Below are 14917 nucleotides of genomic sequence, written 5' to 3' on the forward strand. Positions count from 1 at the left end.
TGAAACTCCCAGGTGGAACCTAGGTCAGACACACATCCTGCATGAACCTTTCCTGCCCAGCTGGGATATCCTGTGTTTGTTGAAAGGACCACACAGGGAAGCTGTGACCATTGTCCTTTCCGAAATCTGCCAGTGAGCCCCTCCCCAGGCTGAGGCAGCAACCCCAGGCAGAGGAAGAATGACTCTGGAAACACTGTTATCAGCATCCTCCATGGACTTCCTCACCAACTGCCCAGCCTCATTAGCCCCAAGTTCCTCAGCATCCTTAGACAGAAACCTAGGAGGCTGGGATGGGCTTTGCACCCTGAAGCCAGCTGCCTCTGACAGCTTCCTCTCCGGTCAAGCCCTCCCCTGTGCAGCCCTGAGTGGGCAGCTGGAGGCCGCAGCCACAGCCCAGAGCCCAGGATGGAGCCCCAGCTGGTGCCTCAAGCTGGCGCCCTCCACCCAGCCTGGCTGGCCCTGCTGCTGATGTGGGTCTCATTCCTGAGCTGTTGTTCCTCCTTGCCAGCTTCTCCCTCTCCTTCTCTGGTGTCCCGAGTCAGAAGCAGCTACAATTTGGGAAGGACTTTCCTCGGTCTTGATAAATGCAATGCCTGCATCGGAACATCTATTTGCAAGAAGTTCTTTAAAGAAGAAATAAGGTCAGACTCTCCATCAAATAACTCTGAGGGGCAAAATTCTGTTCCCTCCATGTGAAGATGTCCAGGAGTTTCTTGAAAATAAACTGGGATGTAATTTATGGGTGGGAGCTGAAACAAAATCATTTAATGAAAGTGGTAACAGATTGGAGTTGGAGTGGGTAGGACAGAAGGGCTGAAGCCAAATTTCCTTCCTTAAATGCTAAATCCAAAGGCTCCTTTTGAAATGAAAACTTGACATTATCTTTTCTATGAATGGAGTGGCCTGGGCTGTTGAGTTTTCCACGTTCATTTCTCGTGGTGGGGGAATAAAATTTATAGCAAGCCCTCTATGTGGCAGATACTTGGAACCATCTGGTTGTTAGTACTTTGCACCCGTTATTCAGATGGTGAACTGAGATGCAGCAAGATTAAGTGACTTGACATAGAGCACCTCCTAATAAGTGGCAGATCTGGGATACAAACCAGGACAGTTTGCTGTAAAGTTTCAGAGCCAGCTTTCTGTTGTGTGACATTAAATCAGAGGAAAATTGGTGTTTAGTAGATTGTGCTGCACATGGCTGTCACCACACACTGAAATTCAAAACTATCAACACAAAGTCAGTGAGCTTTTACCAAGGTTAAGACCCAGCAGGTGTTGTGGTGACAGCCACTATAACTCTGGTCAGTGCCCTCCAGTGGGTCAGGAGGTGGGAGCCATGTTACAAATGATAAGGCTTGGTCTGATGCAGGCCAGTGTAAAGGACCCCCAGGAGCTCCAAGGAGGGGACGTTAATTTCAAATGGGAACTGGGAAAAGGCTTTTCTGAGGGGAAGAATTCTCAACTAGCCCTTAAAGGATGGCCTCAAATTCCATGGCAAGGGAAAGGCTTAGGCAGAAGCAGCTTAAGCAAAGGCACAGAGGGGTGGGAAGAGTAGAGAGGTGCTTAATGGCGGGAGCACTGGATGTATATGAGGCACGGCAGAGGAGGAGGCAGGGAACCTTGAGTGCTGTGTCAAGGAATTGAGATCTTAACCTGTGGATCAGTGGTTCCCAACATTTTCAGTACCACAGACCCTTTGTTAAAACCCCCTTCTCCTCTACCCGCCCCCAAGACCCTAACTGGTGCTTGTAAGATTCAGTGACCAAATAAAAGGCAGAAACAATGATTTTATTACCGATCCATATTACCAAAGACATTTTTGATTATTCAACCAAATTACTAAAGAGAATGATAAATAGAAAATACCAATTGAAAATGCTAAATTTAAGAGATCTTAAGTATTTTAGGGAGTGGATATGGACTTTTCTTGTTAAGCCTTTTTTTTAAAATTCATCTTTAAATGTGGAAAAGTTGAAAGAGCCCCAGTTGGGGCAGTTCTTATGGTCTGCAATGGCAAAAGTGTTAAGCTGGAAAGGGGAAGGTGAGACCCATGTTTCAGGAAGATCTCACTGAAAGCAGTGTGCAGGATAGACTTGGGCTGTTGTCAGGGGCAGTGAGACCACTTCTCATAGTCCAAAAGAGAGATTATCAACTACACAGTTTGTTGACTGACTCTGTGTGAAAGGAAATAAAGATAGAGACGTTGAATGTGAACTCAAAAGTGTCCGATCCAGCAAATGAAGAGGAGCAAAAACACAAGTGAAATGGTATTGATTCCTTGGGGAACCAAGGCAATGAAAATATGGATATATTTTAAACTAGGAGGGAGAGAAATTAAGGGATTGAGCTGAAGAGTTCCCATCCTCCCTCTTCACCAAGTGACAATGAGTGAAGTTTTTCTCACCAGGTAAGTACTGGCCAAATTCAGAAGGCATTGCCCTAAGTGGGTTTGTGCTCCATTAAAGTTCAGGCTATTATTTCACTTCTCTAAGATCCATTCTCCACATGTGCTTGAAAGGGAAGTGTGCAGAGTTCATCCGCAGCACAAACGGGCGGAGGGAGACAAGGAGAGAGTCTGACAATGTGGACTTGTTTAGAAGACTTCTCAGTACTTTATAAATAACTTTTTATTATTATATATGTGGTACCTGATAATTTTAGAATTTTTAAGAATATTGATAAAGGAAAACACAGAATAAAAATCACATATGATTCCTTCCCCAAGATCGCCTCTCAGAGCTGTATATTGGTGCAACACTTTTTCTAAGAATGAATTAAGAAATGTTTTCAACAAAAACATGATCGTACTTGCACGCTCTCTTGGAACCCTTTTAAATTTAAACCTTTTAATTTTAATTTAAATGAATTGTACGAAGGGGTTTCATTATGATATTTATAACATGCTTATAATGTAGTTTCATCAAATTCACCCCATCTATGTTATTTTCTTAACCCCTCTCCTTGCTTTTTAACAAGGGATTACATTATGCTACTTTCATAATATATAAAATGTATTTCTGTAATGTTGACCCCCTGTCACACTTTCCTTTCCCCCATCTGTTGGTCTCCCAAAAACCAGTCCCCCTTTTACAATCATGTCATTTTAGGTCTGTATTTTGAACTATTTGTCTTTCTGAGTTTGGTTTATGACATTTAACACTCTGATCTCCAGTTCCATCCATTTTCCTGCAAACAACATAACTTCATTCTTCTTTATGGCTGAATAATACTCCATTGTATATATGTGTGTGTGTATATATATATGTATATATATATATACTACATTTTCTTTATCTTCTGTGAGCTTTTATTCAACTATATATTATGAACCCCTTTCCACATGATTAAATATTTTCCATGATTTGATTTTTAATGGCTTCATGATACTCAATTACATCAAACAAGTATAATTTATGTAATTAATCACTACGATGAGACAACTAGGACTTTTTCCACTTTTCAGAATTATAACCAATGTTATGTTGAACATTTGTGGTGACATTTTGTGCACCTATATTATTAATTCCCTATCAAAAAGTTATAAAAAAAAAGTGGAACATCAAAAAAGGGCAAATTTTAGGAGTTATGTATGTGTATATATATCTTCAAATGGATACTTCTACCTATAGAGCTCACTTCTTGAGCACTCACAAACATTTACTATTAATATTAATTTATTATAATATGTCAAGTAAATAATATTTATACATTTTATATATTAACTATATAAAGTATTATATTAGTATTATATGTTAATTATATTAGTGTTATTTTTGTATTATGTCATTTATACATTATATTAGTATTGTATGTTAATTATATATCATATAATTTGTATGTCAAATATATTGATTAATACCAATATGTATAATTTACATTAATTTAATATTAATTATATTTTAGTTTACATTTCTTCCATGTCAAACATTTTTTTCAGATTTATCAGCCATTTGTGTTCCTTCTTTGCTAAATTGTCTAAAGGTTCACACTCTTTTTTTTGTGGTGGTATTGGGGTTTGAACTCAGGGCCTCCCTCTTGCTAGGCAGGCACTCCACCACTTGAGCCACCCCACCAGCCCTAAAGGTTCATGCTCTTCCCCTCCTTCTTCTCCTCCTCCTCCTCCTTCTTCTTCTTCTTCTGCTTCCTCTTCCTCCTCCTCCTCCTTCTTCTCTCTCTCTCTGTTCTCTCTCTCTCTCTTTCTCTCTCTCTGCTGGAAATGGAAGCCAGGGCCTTGTGTATGCTAGGCAGGCACTATACCACTGAGCTACATGCCCAGCCTCTCCCCGCTCACCTTTGCCTCTCTTTCTAATGGTGTGTCTGTTTATAATGTTTGTGTTGATTTTGTCTCTGAACATTTCTCTACTTTTTAAAAATGACTCTCATTATACCTCAGAAAGTCCATCCCAAAGTCTTAGAAGTTTGGCTGTAATGCTCTAGGCCAGCGTGAGCACTCCATCCCTGGTCCTTGCTAAAAATTGGAAAATGCAGGAATCCAAACAACAGATGGGCTACCCAGACTAACTGGGTACACTGAAGACCCATGATTCACAGATGAACACTACCTGTCCTTCTTTCCTTTATCTTCTTTGGTAAGAATGCTAGTGATATATCAGAGGCTTCCCATACTCAGCCACTGACTGCTGAAAGTTTGAATTTTTTCTGTACCAGTTTTCCCATGCATTCTGCGTTGTCTTTTGCAACCTGAATAAAAACATTGAAGAAAGCTAGGAAAGTGAGTGAACCAAATTGATATACTCTGCCTATTGATATACCTAGAAGTGAGATTCTGGGGGTCACACCAACTGGGAGGATCCATGAGGATCTACGTGATCAGTATTGTGCATGAGGTGGGAGATAAGGGTACTTGATGACAGTATTTTGGAATTACTTAGGCCAAAAAGAATGCAGCTTATCCAACAGTAACCAGTGGTGTGGTGAGACCACAGTAAGCTTGTAAAAGGAACATCAGGCATGGGCCTAGAAAGATGGTGGATGTTTTGGGGTTTTTGGTGCAGTGCTGGGGAATAGAGAAAAGAGGCAAGAAATATTTAAGAAGGCATGTCTATATGCAAGGAAAGAGGACATTTCATTTGAATTCCAGTGCTGAACCTTTCTGCCCCACACCCAGCCTACTCTCCATTTTGAAAAGCTTGGAGTGTTGGCTTTGATGCTTCCTCTTATGTCTAAGAAACTGTGATCTTACTTGTCCATCTTTTAATGCAATACAGAATTCAGTCAGCCTCACTTCAATGATGCTTGTTATCTCAATTCAAAAGGAAGATGAGAAAGCTGGCTCTGTTTTGTAGTTTTCCAAATTCCAGCATATTAACATTTGTCAAATAAAAAGCAGGGCCCATTTTCTCACTGACATTCTTCTATTCAATTAAATAGATGACCAATAGTGTAAGAATACACATTTCCTATTTGATGCAATAAATGCATTAACATTTTGAATGGGGAAGAACCTGTATATTTGCCTCAGTTAGTCCTATGGAGTGCCTTGAGCCATCACTGAACCTGTGCGTCACCTACCAAATCTTCTCAGCAGAGTCACCACAGGAGGTGGGAAGGAAAAAAAAAAGGACAATGAGCTTGTCCCACAGGGTAAGATGTCTCTTCCCCAAGTTCCACCAACTGGGTGAACAGTAGCCTGCAAATTTGCCTCCCTGCACCACCGATAGTCTATAATTCTTCAGACAAGACACAAGTCACATAAATGCTCTACCTTCAATATTCTCATCCGCTAAACACGATACGAATAGGAGCAAGGACAAAATAAACTTTCAGGATCTTGTCAGCTCTAATCCATAATAACGTTATCAATCTGTTCCCATGAGCTAATTCATAGGATGACAGAGAAATAGTGATGGAAGTGGTGAAGGTTGTGAGATCTGGAGCCTTGAATGACACTTTCTGCAATTCCTACTTATGCTACCTTGGGCAAATGATGTAGCCATTCTGTGCCTCAGTTTCCTCATCTGTGTGGTTAATAATAGTATCAGTCTCATGGATGTATTGAAGGAATTAAATAGATTAGTACACATAAAGTGTTTAGCAAAGTGACTGGCACGCTTAAGTGTTTCATAAATTTGTGTTACTATTATCATTACCTAAAAGAGCCACCTAGTTGTAAATCCTTAGTCCTATGTACAGTTAAAACTCCACAAGCAAGAACGGCCACAGGAAACAAGCAGACAGGGCTTCCTGGGCCCTTCCTGATCCTCCCAGAGGGGTGGACACTTTTCCATGGTTGTCCTGAAACTTTGAGTAAAATTGACTAATTACAAGTTTACTGTGTTTCATCTTTTTAGAATTCCTTGGGCCTACTTCCATTGCACAATGCAAATCATTGCATTACAGAAGTTTATTACTGACAGTTTCTGTTGAAACACCTTTCCAAACAAGGGAGGGCAGAGCTCTAGAACATTCCTTGGAGACTCAGAGACTGAGGGTCTCCAGCTCCCTGGACAAGTCCCTTGACCTCTTTGCCTTTGCAAGTTTTTGTGTAGTTTGCCTTACCATCAAGACAATAGGAAAGGGTTGGGGTTATGGCTCTGTAGCACAGCGTTTGCGTAACATTCACAAGGCCCTGGATTCTACCCCCAACTCAATCAATCAATCAATAAATAAACAAACAAAATGAGGGAAAAAACAGTAGCAAAAGCTTGCAGTCTCTTAGGGTAAAGTTGTGCCTTGTAAATGGGAAAACAATCTAGGGTTTGGGGCTCATCAAAATGCTGATCCTTCCAAAACATGTTACCCAAAACTCCTTATCATGGGGTTGTGCAATAGTGCCCACTAGTAAGAATTTAAAGATTCTCATTTAAATTAAATATGTAATATATTATATAACCTCAATTTCACTTGCAGTGTGACCCTTAATTAATAATAATGAGGGCAGATTTTTTTCTAAGTAATTTTTCATATGTAAATCAATAGGCAATTTAACACTCTTCCCTAATGGAAATGTCAGCACACAGCTGGAGAAATGACTACAGAGATAAAGTAACCACAGGGCCTAGGAAGTTGGCAGGCAATAATAGGGCAGTGCCTCTCCCCTGAGGATTAAAAACTGACCAGGCCTTGTGTACAATTACATACCTCCTGGAGCCTAGATAGCTTCAGATTTGGTAATCATTCAGCAGCCATGGTTGCCTGAGACTTGGTTGGTGCTGATGACTTAAGTCTTTGGATTAAAAGCCAAATTGATGGGGCTCCTTGGGTTTGGATATAGAGAGGCAGCAGTCTTCCCAGTGCTAGCCCAAAAGCCTCTTTGAGAACTATGGTTCCAAAATCCGGGCATTGGTTAGAGAATGGGTGGTTTGGGCAACCAGTACAAGGAAGGGGAACAACGACGGGGTTTGCTGACAGATACCCCTGCTTGGTTATGTACTCTCTGACCTTGGGCAAGGTACTTAAGCACTATAAGCCTCAGTTTCCACACCTATAAAGTAGGAGTGGGGCATGATAAGAATCAAAAGTGTCAGTATGTGTAAAGCTACCATCTTTTGCATGGATTAGAAGTTCAGAAGGACATAGCTAGTCCTTGTGTACACGTTGAGGGAAGAAGACAGTTTCTATATGACCCACACCTCTCTCACCTTTTCTGACATCACAACTGTACTTCCCTAAGTTTGAGGAAATAAAAATAGCCCTCTCATAAAATGAGTTTTGAAAACTTCAATCTAAGGAAGAGAAATGAATCGGGCAGACTGCTGTCCCATCTCTCTGTCCTTCAGTTCTGCTGACCTCCCGCTCACAGGTCAATAGTAAAAGGATTATTCTTTCAACAGGTTTGACAACTCACTGGATTCCCACCTCAGACTGCCTCCTGACTACTTGCCTTCTTACCCTGCAAATTACTCAGATGATTCCAAAACCTGGCGCCCTGTGGAGATCTCTAGGCTGGTCAGTAAGTACCAAAATGAGATCTCAGACAGGAGGATCTGTGCGTCCGCATCAGCTTCCAAGACTTGCAGCATTGAGCGCATCCTACGGAAAACAGGGAGGTTCCAGAAATGGCTGCAGGCCAAGCGTCTCACACCAGACCTGGTACAGGTGAGTGTGTAGGTCATGGACAGAGGCGGGAGGGAAGGAGAGGGAGGAAAGAAGGGAGGATAAGAAAGAGAGGGAGAGAGAGAGAGAGGTCCATGTCTATCTCACACCTCATTCTGACAAAAAGAAAAGGTTGAGTCTATCCAAAATTTGACCAAACACTGTCATAAAACAGAGAGTTTGTGAAAAGACAGGAGCTAATCAGGATTTCCTTATAACACCCTATCTCATTGTCATCCGCCATTCTCTTTCATGAGACCCTTGGCAATTGTTTGAGAAATATTCAGACCCCATGTCTACTCTAAAGATCTGGTAATATGACTCTTACCAGACCACCTCCCTGACAGGGTTTAACTCACCTGCAACATTCCCCTGGCTGCCTTCACCAATCCCCAGGCCAGGTGAGCATCCTGCTATAGAAGCTCCTATACATATATACATCCCCTTTCACAATACAGAGAGCCTACTTTGAAAATCAGCTCCTTTTTCTATCTCCCACTGTAAAGAAGAGCCAAATCTTGTTCATTACAGAAGCAGACTGTGATAATACAGCACCTCTTCCCATCTCAGAGCTCTGCACTCATTCCTGCCAGTACACTGCTCTGGGAATCTCAGCACATTGTTGGTGCCATCATATCTTGCATTGGTTCCCACCAAATTGTCATCTCCACTGTCATCCAGCATAGCCATAGACCTCACATGCATTCAGCTGAGTCCTTTGGAGAAGAAGATGCCCCACCTGAGGATTAGAATGTAGTTCACCTTCAGCAAAGGTGGAAAGAGGCTCCCCCTAACCTTCCTGCCATGGTAAGGCTGGAGGACTTAAACTGACCTTATCGTGGTGATGCAAAGGTAGCTTCTCACACTCCTTGGACCAATATCTCTTTCATGTGGGCACCTAAGGCTTCCTTTGGTGAGTTCTGAGCACTAACATGCCCTCCTGTGACCTCTTCAAGATGAAGGACATGAACCCAGACTTAGTGGTGTACCTGTATAATCTCAGGACTTGGACACTGAGACAGGAAGATCACAAGTTTGAGCCCAACCTGAGCTACATAGCAAGTTCAAAACCAGCCTGGGTTACTTAGTGAGACCCTGTCTCAAAAAATAATCACCAACCAGGTATGGTGGCACACACTTGTAACTGCAGCTACTCAGCAGGCAGAGGTAGGAGGATCATGACCCAAAGCCAGCCTGAACAAAAAAGAGGGAGATCTTATCTAAAAAAACAAACTAAAATAAAAAAGGGCTAAGAGTGTAGCTCAAGTGGTCAAGCACTTGCCTAGCAAGCGCAAAGCCCCAGTACCACTAAAAAAAAAAAAATCCCCCCCGACAAAAAGGATAAAGGAGATGGAGAGAAGAAGACTCACTTGTTCCTAGGTATCTCACCCATTTAATAAGACCATTTGGCTTTGCTCTTAGGTTTTGTGGCATGATGGCTAATTTATATGTCAACTTAATTGGGCCACCAGTTGCCCACAGTATTCTGAGTGTTTGTAAAGGTGTTCTGGATCGGATTAGACTGGCTATAGCAAATTGCCCTCCCGAATGTGAGTAGACCTCATTCAATCCACTACTGGCATGGATGGAATAGTGATAGAATGAAAAGATGACACAGAGACATAGGAAGAACTGAGCACTTTTGGTTCCCATTCATCCATTCCACAAGTTTCAACAACTGTGCTACATCCTGGGGTTTCAAAGATGAGTCAAACACAAGCTCCACCCCTAGTAGCTTGGAAATAGACAGGAGCAAAAATCACCTCAAAGCAATGTAGTTGATGTTATGATGGCACTGTATGGGAATAAGAGACAAATTACTCACTTGGATTCTTCATTCACTGACTAGTTAACCTTGGATTTAAGCCCAGGGCTTCACTCTGCTCTGGCATTCCTCCTCCAAACATCGGGTGGGAGAAGGGCTTCTGAATGACCTCAAAGACCCTCCCTGCTCTGACATTCTTTTACTTAAATGGCTCTGCTTCATTTACTTAACAAACTCTGACTGAATGTCTTCTGTCATCAGGTTCTGGGCTTGCCTTTTCTTGTTTCTCAAATGGCAGTGAATGGTACCTGCTCTACCTGATTCACTCATTCTAATGAATTTATAGATATGAAGATGTCTTAGGAAAAAAATCTATCACTATAGAAATGCATGGGAGCATTCTTTTTTATGGTAACTGGGGTTTGAACTCAGGGCTCACGCTTGCTAGGCAGGTGCTCTACCACTTGAGCCACTCTACCAGTCTACACGGGCTCATTCTTGTAATAAGTGTGTCCTGTTAATTTATTGTGTTCAAATTTTCTCTATTTATTTTGCCATCTTGTGCTTGATATGCAGCTAAATACATTTCCCTTCTTTCTGCCCAAACAACATCCTGACTAGGCAGACCAAACCATAACCATTTCACTTTAGTTTGGCTCTCCCCTAACCTATCTTTTCATCCCCACCAGATTTTCCCCTTCCTTATAAAAACCAGCCATTTTATAAGTCTGGATAAACTCCATTCTTCTTTTATCCATCAAGATCAATTATTCCTTTCTGGCACCATCTTCTACCTTTCCTATCTTCCTTTCTAGAGATCCTTTGCCCTCGGGATTCCACAGCCTTCACACTCTTTCCTACTCCCAGGCCTCATCTGGGCAGCAACTAAACTCCTCCTCTTTTCTTCTTTGCATAATTCGCCCATCAGAAAGCTTCAAATAAATGTGTCTTCACCAAAGGCAGGAAAAAAACTCTCACCTACCCACCCAAGAGAATTAAAAACAAACAAGAGTTCAAACAAAAACTTGGAAGTGAATACTCACAACAGCAGTATTCATACTAGCCAAAAAGTGGGAGCAACACAATTATTCATCAACTGATGAATGGATAAACAAAATGTGTTGTATGCATACATGAAATATTATTCAGCCATGATAAAGAAAGAGGTACCAATTCATGGGGCAACATGGTTGAACCTTGAAAATATGCTCAGTAAAATAAGCCAAACACAAAAGGCCACACATGATTCCATTTATAAGGAAATGGCCAACATAAGCAAATCCATAGAGACAAAAAACAGACTAGTAATTGCCAGGAGCCAGGGGGCAGGGAGAATCAGGAGTGGACTGCTCAATATGGGAGTGATGAAAAGGTTCTGAAATTAGAGGTAGTTGTGTTGATCACACAACCTTGTGAATGTACTAAAAGCCACAGAACTGTACATTTTTAAATGGTTAAAGGGGTGACTTTTATGTTATGTTAATTTTAGATTGATAAGTCATTTTTTAAAACCTAGCGTATCCTGTGACTCCATTCTCTTAGATCCACGTGATGGGCAACTAACCCAATAATTTGATCCATGCCATGATGTTAATATCTAGTTGCATTTATTTCATTGTTAGCCTTCCAAGAAACTATTTGAATATGAAGCCAATATTGCAAATATTTCCACTAGTCCATCATGACTGTCTTGGACCTTCCTAATACTGCTAACTGTCCCTATCTGCAGCATCCACATTTGTGAATTCAACCAACCACAGATAAAAATATTCTATGGTTCTGCATACTTGTAGTTCTAGTTACACGGGAGACTGAGGCAAAAGATTCTCTGGAGCTCAGGAGTTCAAAACCAGCCTAGGCAACACAGTGAGCTCCTGACTCAACTACAACAAAAATCTTTAAAAATTGTGTCAGTGCTAAACACGTACAGACTTTTTTCTTTGTCACTATTATCTAAACAATACATTATTTATTCCCTAATAACTACTTACATAGCATTTAGCATCCAGAGATGGTTTAAAGTATACAGGTAGAGGTGCATAGGTTTTATGCAAGTACTATGCTATTTTATATAAGGGATTGGAGCATCTGCAGATTTTGGCATCCATGAAGGGTCCTGGAACCAATCACTTATGATTGCTGGAGGACAACTGTACATCCTTGTGTCTTCCCTTAGTAAATCCAGATGTGGGCCCAGAATTCTTCTCAAACAGCTTTTGTCTTTGATCTTATCTGGAATGGGACAAAATCTTTGCATGACAATTCATTCCAGATTTGGCTACACAGCTCTGCCCTATTTTTCTGATAATTCACCACACATGAGTCCTAATTTCTGGTTTGGAAATCATTATCTTTGTATAATTACATGGGAGTTTCATGCACCAAATGAAGAGCTATTATAAGGTGAATGGTAGGAAGATGTGCCTCATCCTTCAACTTATACCAAATAGCCTAGTGCCAGCTCAGCCTACCAGTCAAGCAAGCCCCTGGAATTCTCTTGGTGCTTGACTTAAGTGGATTTTTCTTGATTTTCTCAAGAGCCACTTGCCAACAGGGATCCATGCCAGAGCCCTCAATTATTTGTGTGTGTGTGTGTCTGTGAGAGAGGGAAGAGGTTGGTATTGACGAAGAGAGGCCACAAGAGACTAACAGGCTTTGCTCAGAGAAGTGGCAAGGCAGAGATGAGAGGAGAAAAAAATCAAAGAAATGAAAGTAAACTGAAGGGAGGAGGGATCTGACTTGTTTATGGGCATTGGAACCTTGGCTGTCAGTCTTATTTATGAATAAATAAAGTTCCCTTGGATGAAGAAAGGCCCCAGCAGCCATCATCAGAGGCTGAGCCTGAAAGTCTAGGGCTTCCCTCCAGCGTGGCCACGTGCAGCTTTGTCTTAAGTACACTCTCCCTACAGCCAGAGACAGGATGCTACAGCAGGGGATGCCAAGGAGGAGGACAGAACCAAGAATCAAGAAGGGGATGAAACAATGCAGTGTGTGTGTGTGTGTGTGTGTGTGTGTGTGTGTGTAGCACTTATGCTAATAAAAGAGTGACTTTTCTCCTCTAAAAGCTGCACTGTTCAGATGGGAATGTCCCACAGCCTAAATTACTAGTACACAAATAGAACCAGAGCCAAGAATACCACTCAGAGTTTTTTCATGATGTGCTTATTCACAAAACCACAAAGAAGGCTTCCTCTGCTATTAAGCCAAACGCAAAGGGGCAAGCACCCTAGGAAGCCCGTTGCTAATGAGAGAAAAATACATATCCTTCATCATGCCCCCATCCCATCCCTTCAAGTACCATCATATCTGCTTAAGACATTGTCCTAAACACAGCCCTTACTCCCAACAGTTACATTCTCCAACGAGAATGAATCAAATGGCCATGGAACCTTTTCTCCCACTAGATGGCAGTATAGAGTGTTAAAGCTTTGTTCGAACAAGGACAGCTGGCATTTTTACTTCCTAGGTCTCCATTATTTCTTTAAATAGATAGAATTGAGTAAATAGCAACTTAACCAAACTGCACTTTAACCACGCAATCAAAATATAGGCCTATATATGTAACTACCCAACAAGGGAAAATAATATTTGCTTAAATTTAACTCAGAAATATTTAAGAGGCATTCACAGGACCTATGCTAGGCACTAGGAGGGCACAAAGATGCCAGGACAGTATCTCTGCACTCTGGAAGATGACACCCCAGTGAGGAGACACACCACAGTAAACTCATTATGATACAAGACAGTTTATGATAAAGTGTTTTAATGAAGATGCAAACTGTATATTGGATTCAAAGTGACTTCTCAGACCATAATTTTTTTTTAGCTCCTCACAGGCTACTAAGTCAAACACCCTTCTAAAACATCGCAGTACTTTAAAAAATAATAGCATAACTATACTAATGCTGAAAAACAGCTGTATTGTTTTCATACTTATCTAACCTTGAAATCAAAAATGAAATGACTATTCATGGGAAAAGAAATTTAAGCAACCAAAAGTGCCTTGCCAGTACCACATGAGACAATATTATTGGTCACATGTCCCTTGATGAATAGTCTTCCAAATCAGAGCCCTATCAGAAGTACGTGGTGACTATGAGATCATGAGATCTTCTTCCTTGTGACCCTTGGAAAGGAGTCACTGTGCTGTATGTTGTCCATAGGAGTTTTGAGAGCAAACTATAGAGATATTATGGGATGGATGCAAGTGTCCCTACAACTTACTTTCTCCTTCCAATCATGAAGTTGATAAGAGTTGAAACAACTAAGATTTTGAATAATGGAATCTGTTTAGGGTTAGAACTACTGAGACTTTTTACCCCACATTTGTGACAATGGAATGGAGATTTGATCTATTAATTTCCAGGCCTCCGTTGTATTAAAGACTCATAGAAAAGGGATTAATAGATCATCCAGTCTGTTCACTAAAGTGACTCTTAAATCATTCTCAAGGGATCTCATGAGTGAAAAGGACACAGGGAAAGCCTTCCCCAGTCTTAACACAGACAAATTGAAAAGGAAAAAAGAGGCAAGAGAAGACTAGAGGAAATGTAGATGTGAGATGGGTCACCAAGAGTCTCTTCCAGATAACACTCAAATACAGAATAGAGATAGTCTCCCAGCAAAACCTAAGTGAAACCTGAACAATCATGGAGACAGACAATGCAAGGCAGGTTTCCTCTTATAAGGTTTTCAGCTGTCTTTGATCTTATATGTTAGTCAGCCAAATCCCCTCTTAAAGAAGTCAAGCCATCCTTTGTTCTTGCTATGAAAGTCTTTCTTTGATAGCTCCTTATCCTTATTCTGATGTACAACAGTCCTCCTTCCCTTTATCTACAATATCACTTACTACAGTTTCAGTTCAGTTATCTTCAGTCATCAACGTCCAAAAATATTAAGTGGAAAATTTGATAAATAATCAATTCATAAGTTTTAAGTAACTTTTATTACAGTATACTGTTATAATTGTCTTATATTGTTATTGTTATCTCTTACTGTGCTTAATTTATAAATTAAACTTTATCAAAGTTATGTATGAATAGGAAAAAGCTGCTCAGAGAAAAATTGTAAATCATTGCAAGAATCCCAGGGTTGAAA

At 40.9% G+C, this 14917-nt stretch overlaps 1 protein-coding gene across 2 annotated transcripts in view; it reads left to right on the forward strand.

The window, feature by feature from the left end:
• The first annotated feature begins 276 nt into the window (after nucleotides 1-276).
• The window catches only part of Dipk2b (divergent protein kinase domain 2B), a 45982-nt gene continuing 31341 nt past the window's right edge, over nucleotides 277-14917 (forward strand). For both annotated transcript variants that reach the window (XM_020164997.2, XM_074063474.1), the window contains exons 1-2: nucleotides 277-641; nucleotides 7794-8058. In XM_020164997.2, the coding sequence (XP_020020586.2) occupies nucleotides 406-641; nucleotides 7794-8058 (501 nt within the window). In that variant the 5' untranslated portion in view covers nucleotides 277-405. The remainder of the gene's footprint in view (nucleotides 642-7793; nucleotides 8059-14917) is intronic.

The sequence above is a fragment of the Castor canadensis genome, chromosome X (genome assembly GCF_047511655.1).
Source record: "Castor canadensis chromosome X, mCasCan1.hap1v2, whole genome shotgun sequence".
Lineage (NCBI taxonomy): Eukaryota > Metazoa > Chordata > Mammalia > Rodentia > Castoridae > Castor > Castor canadensis.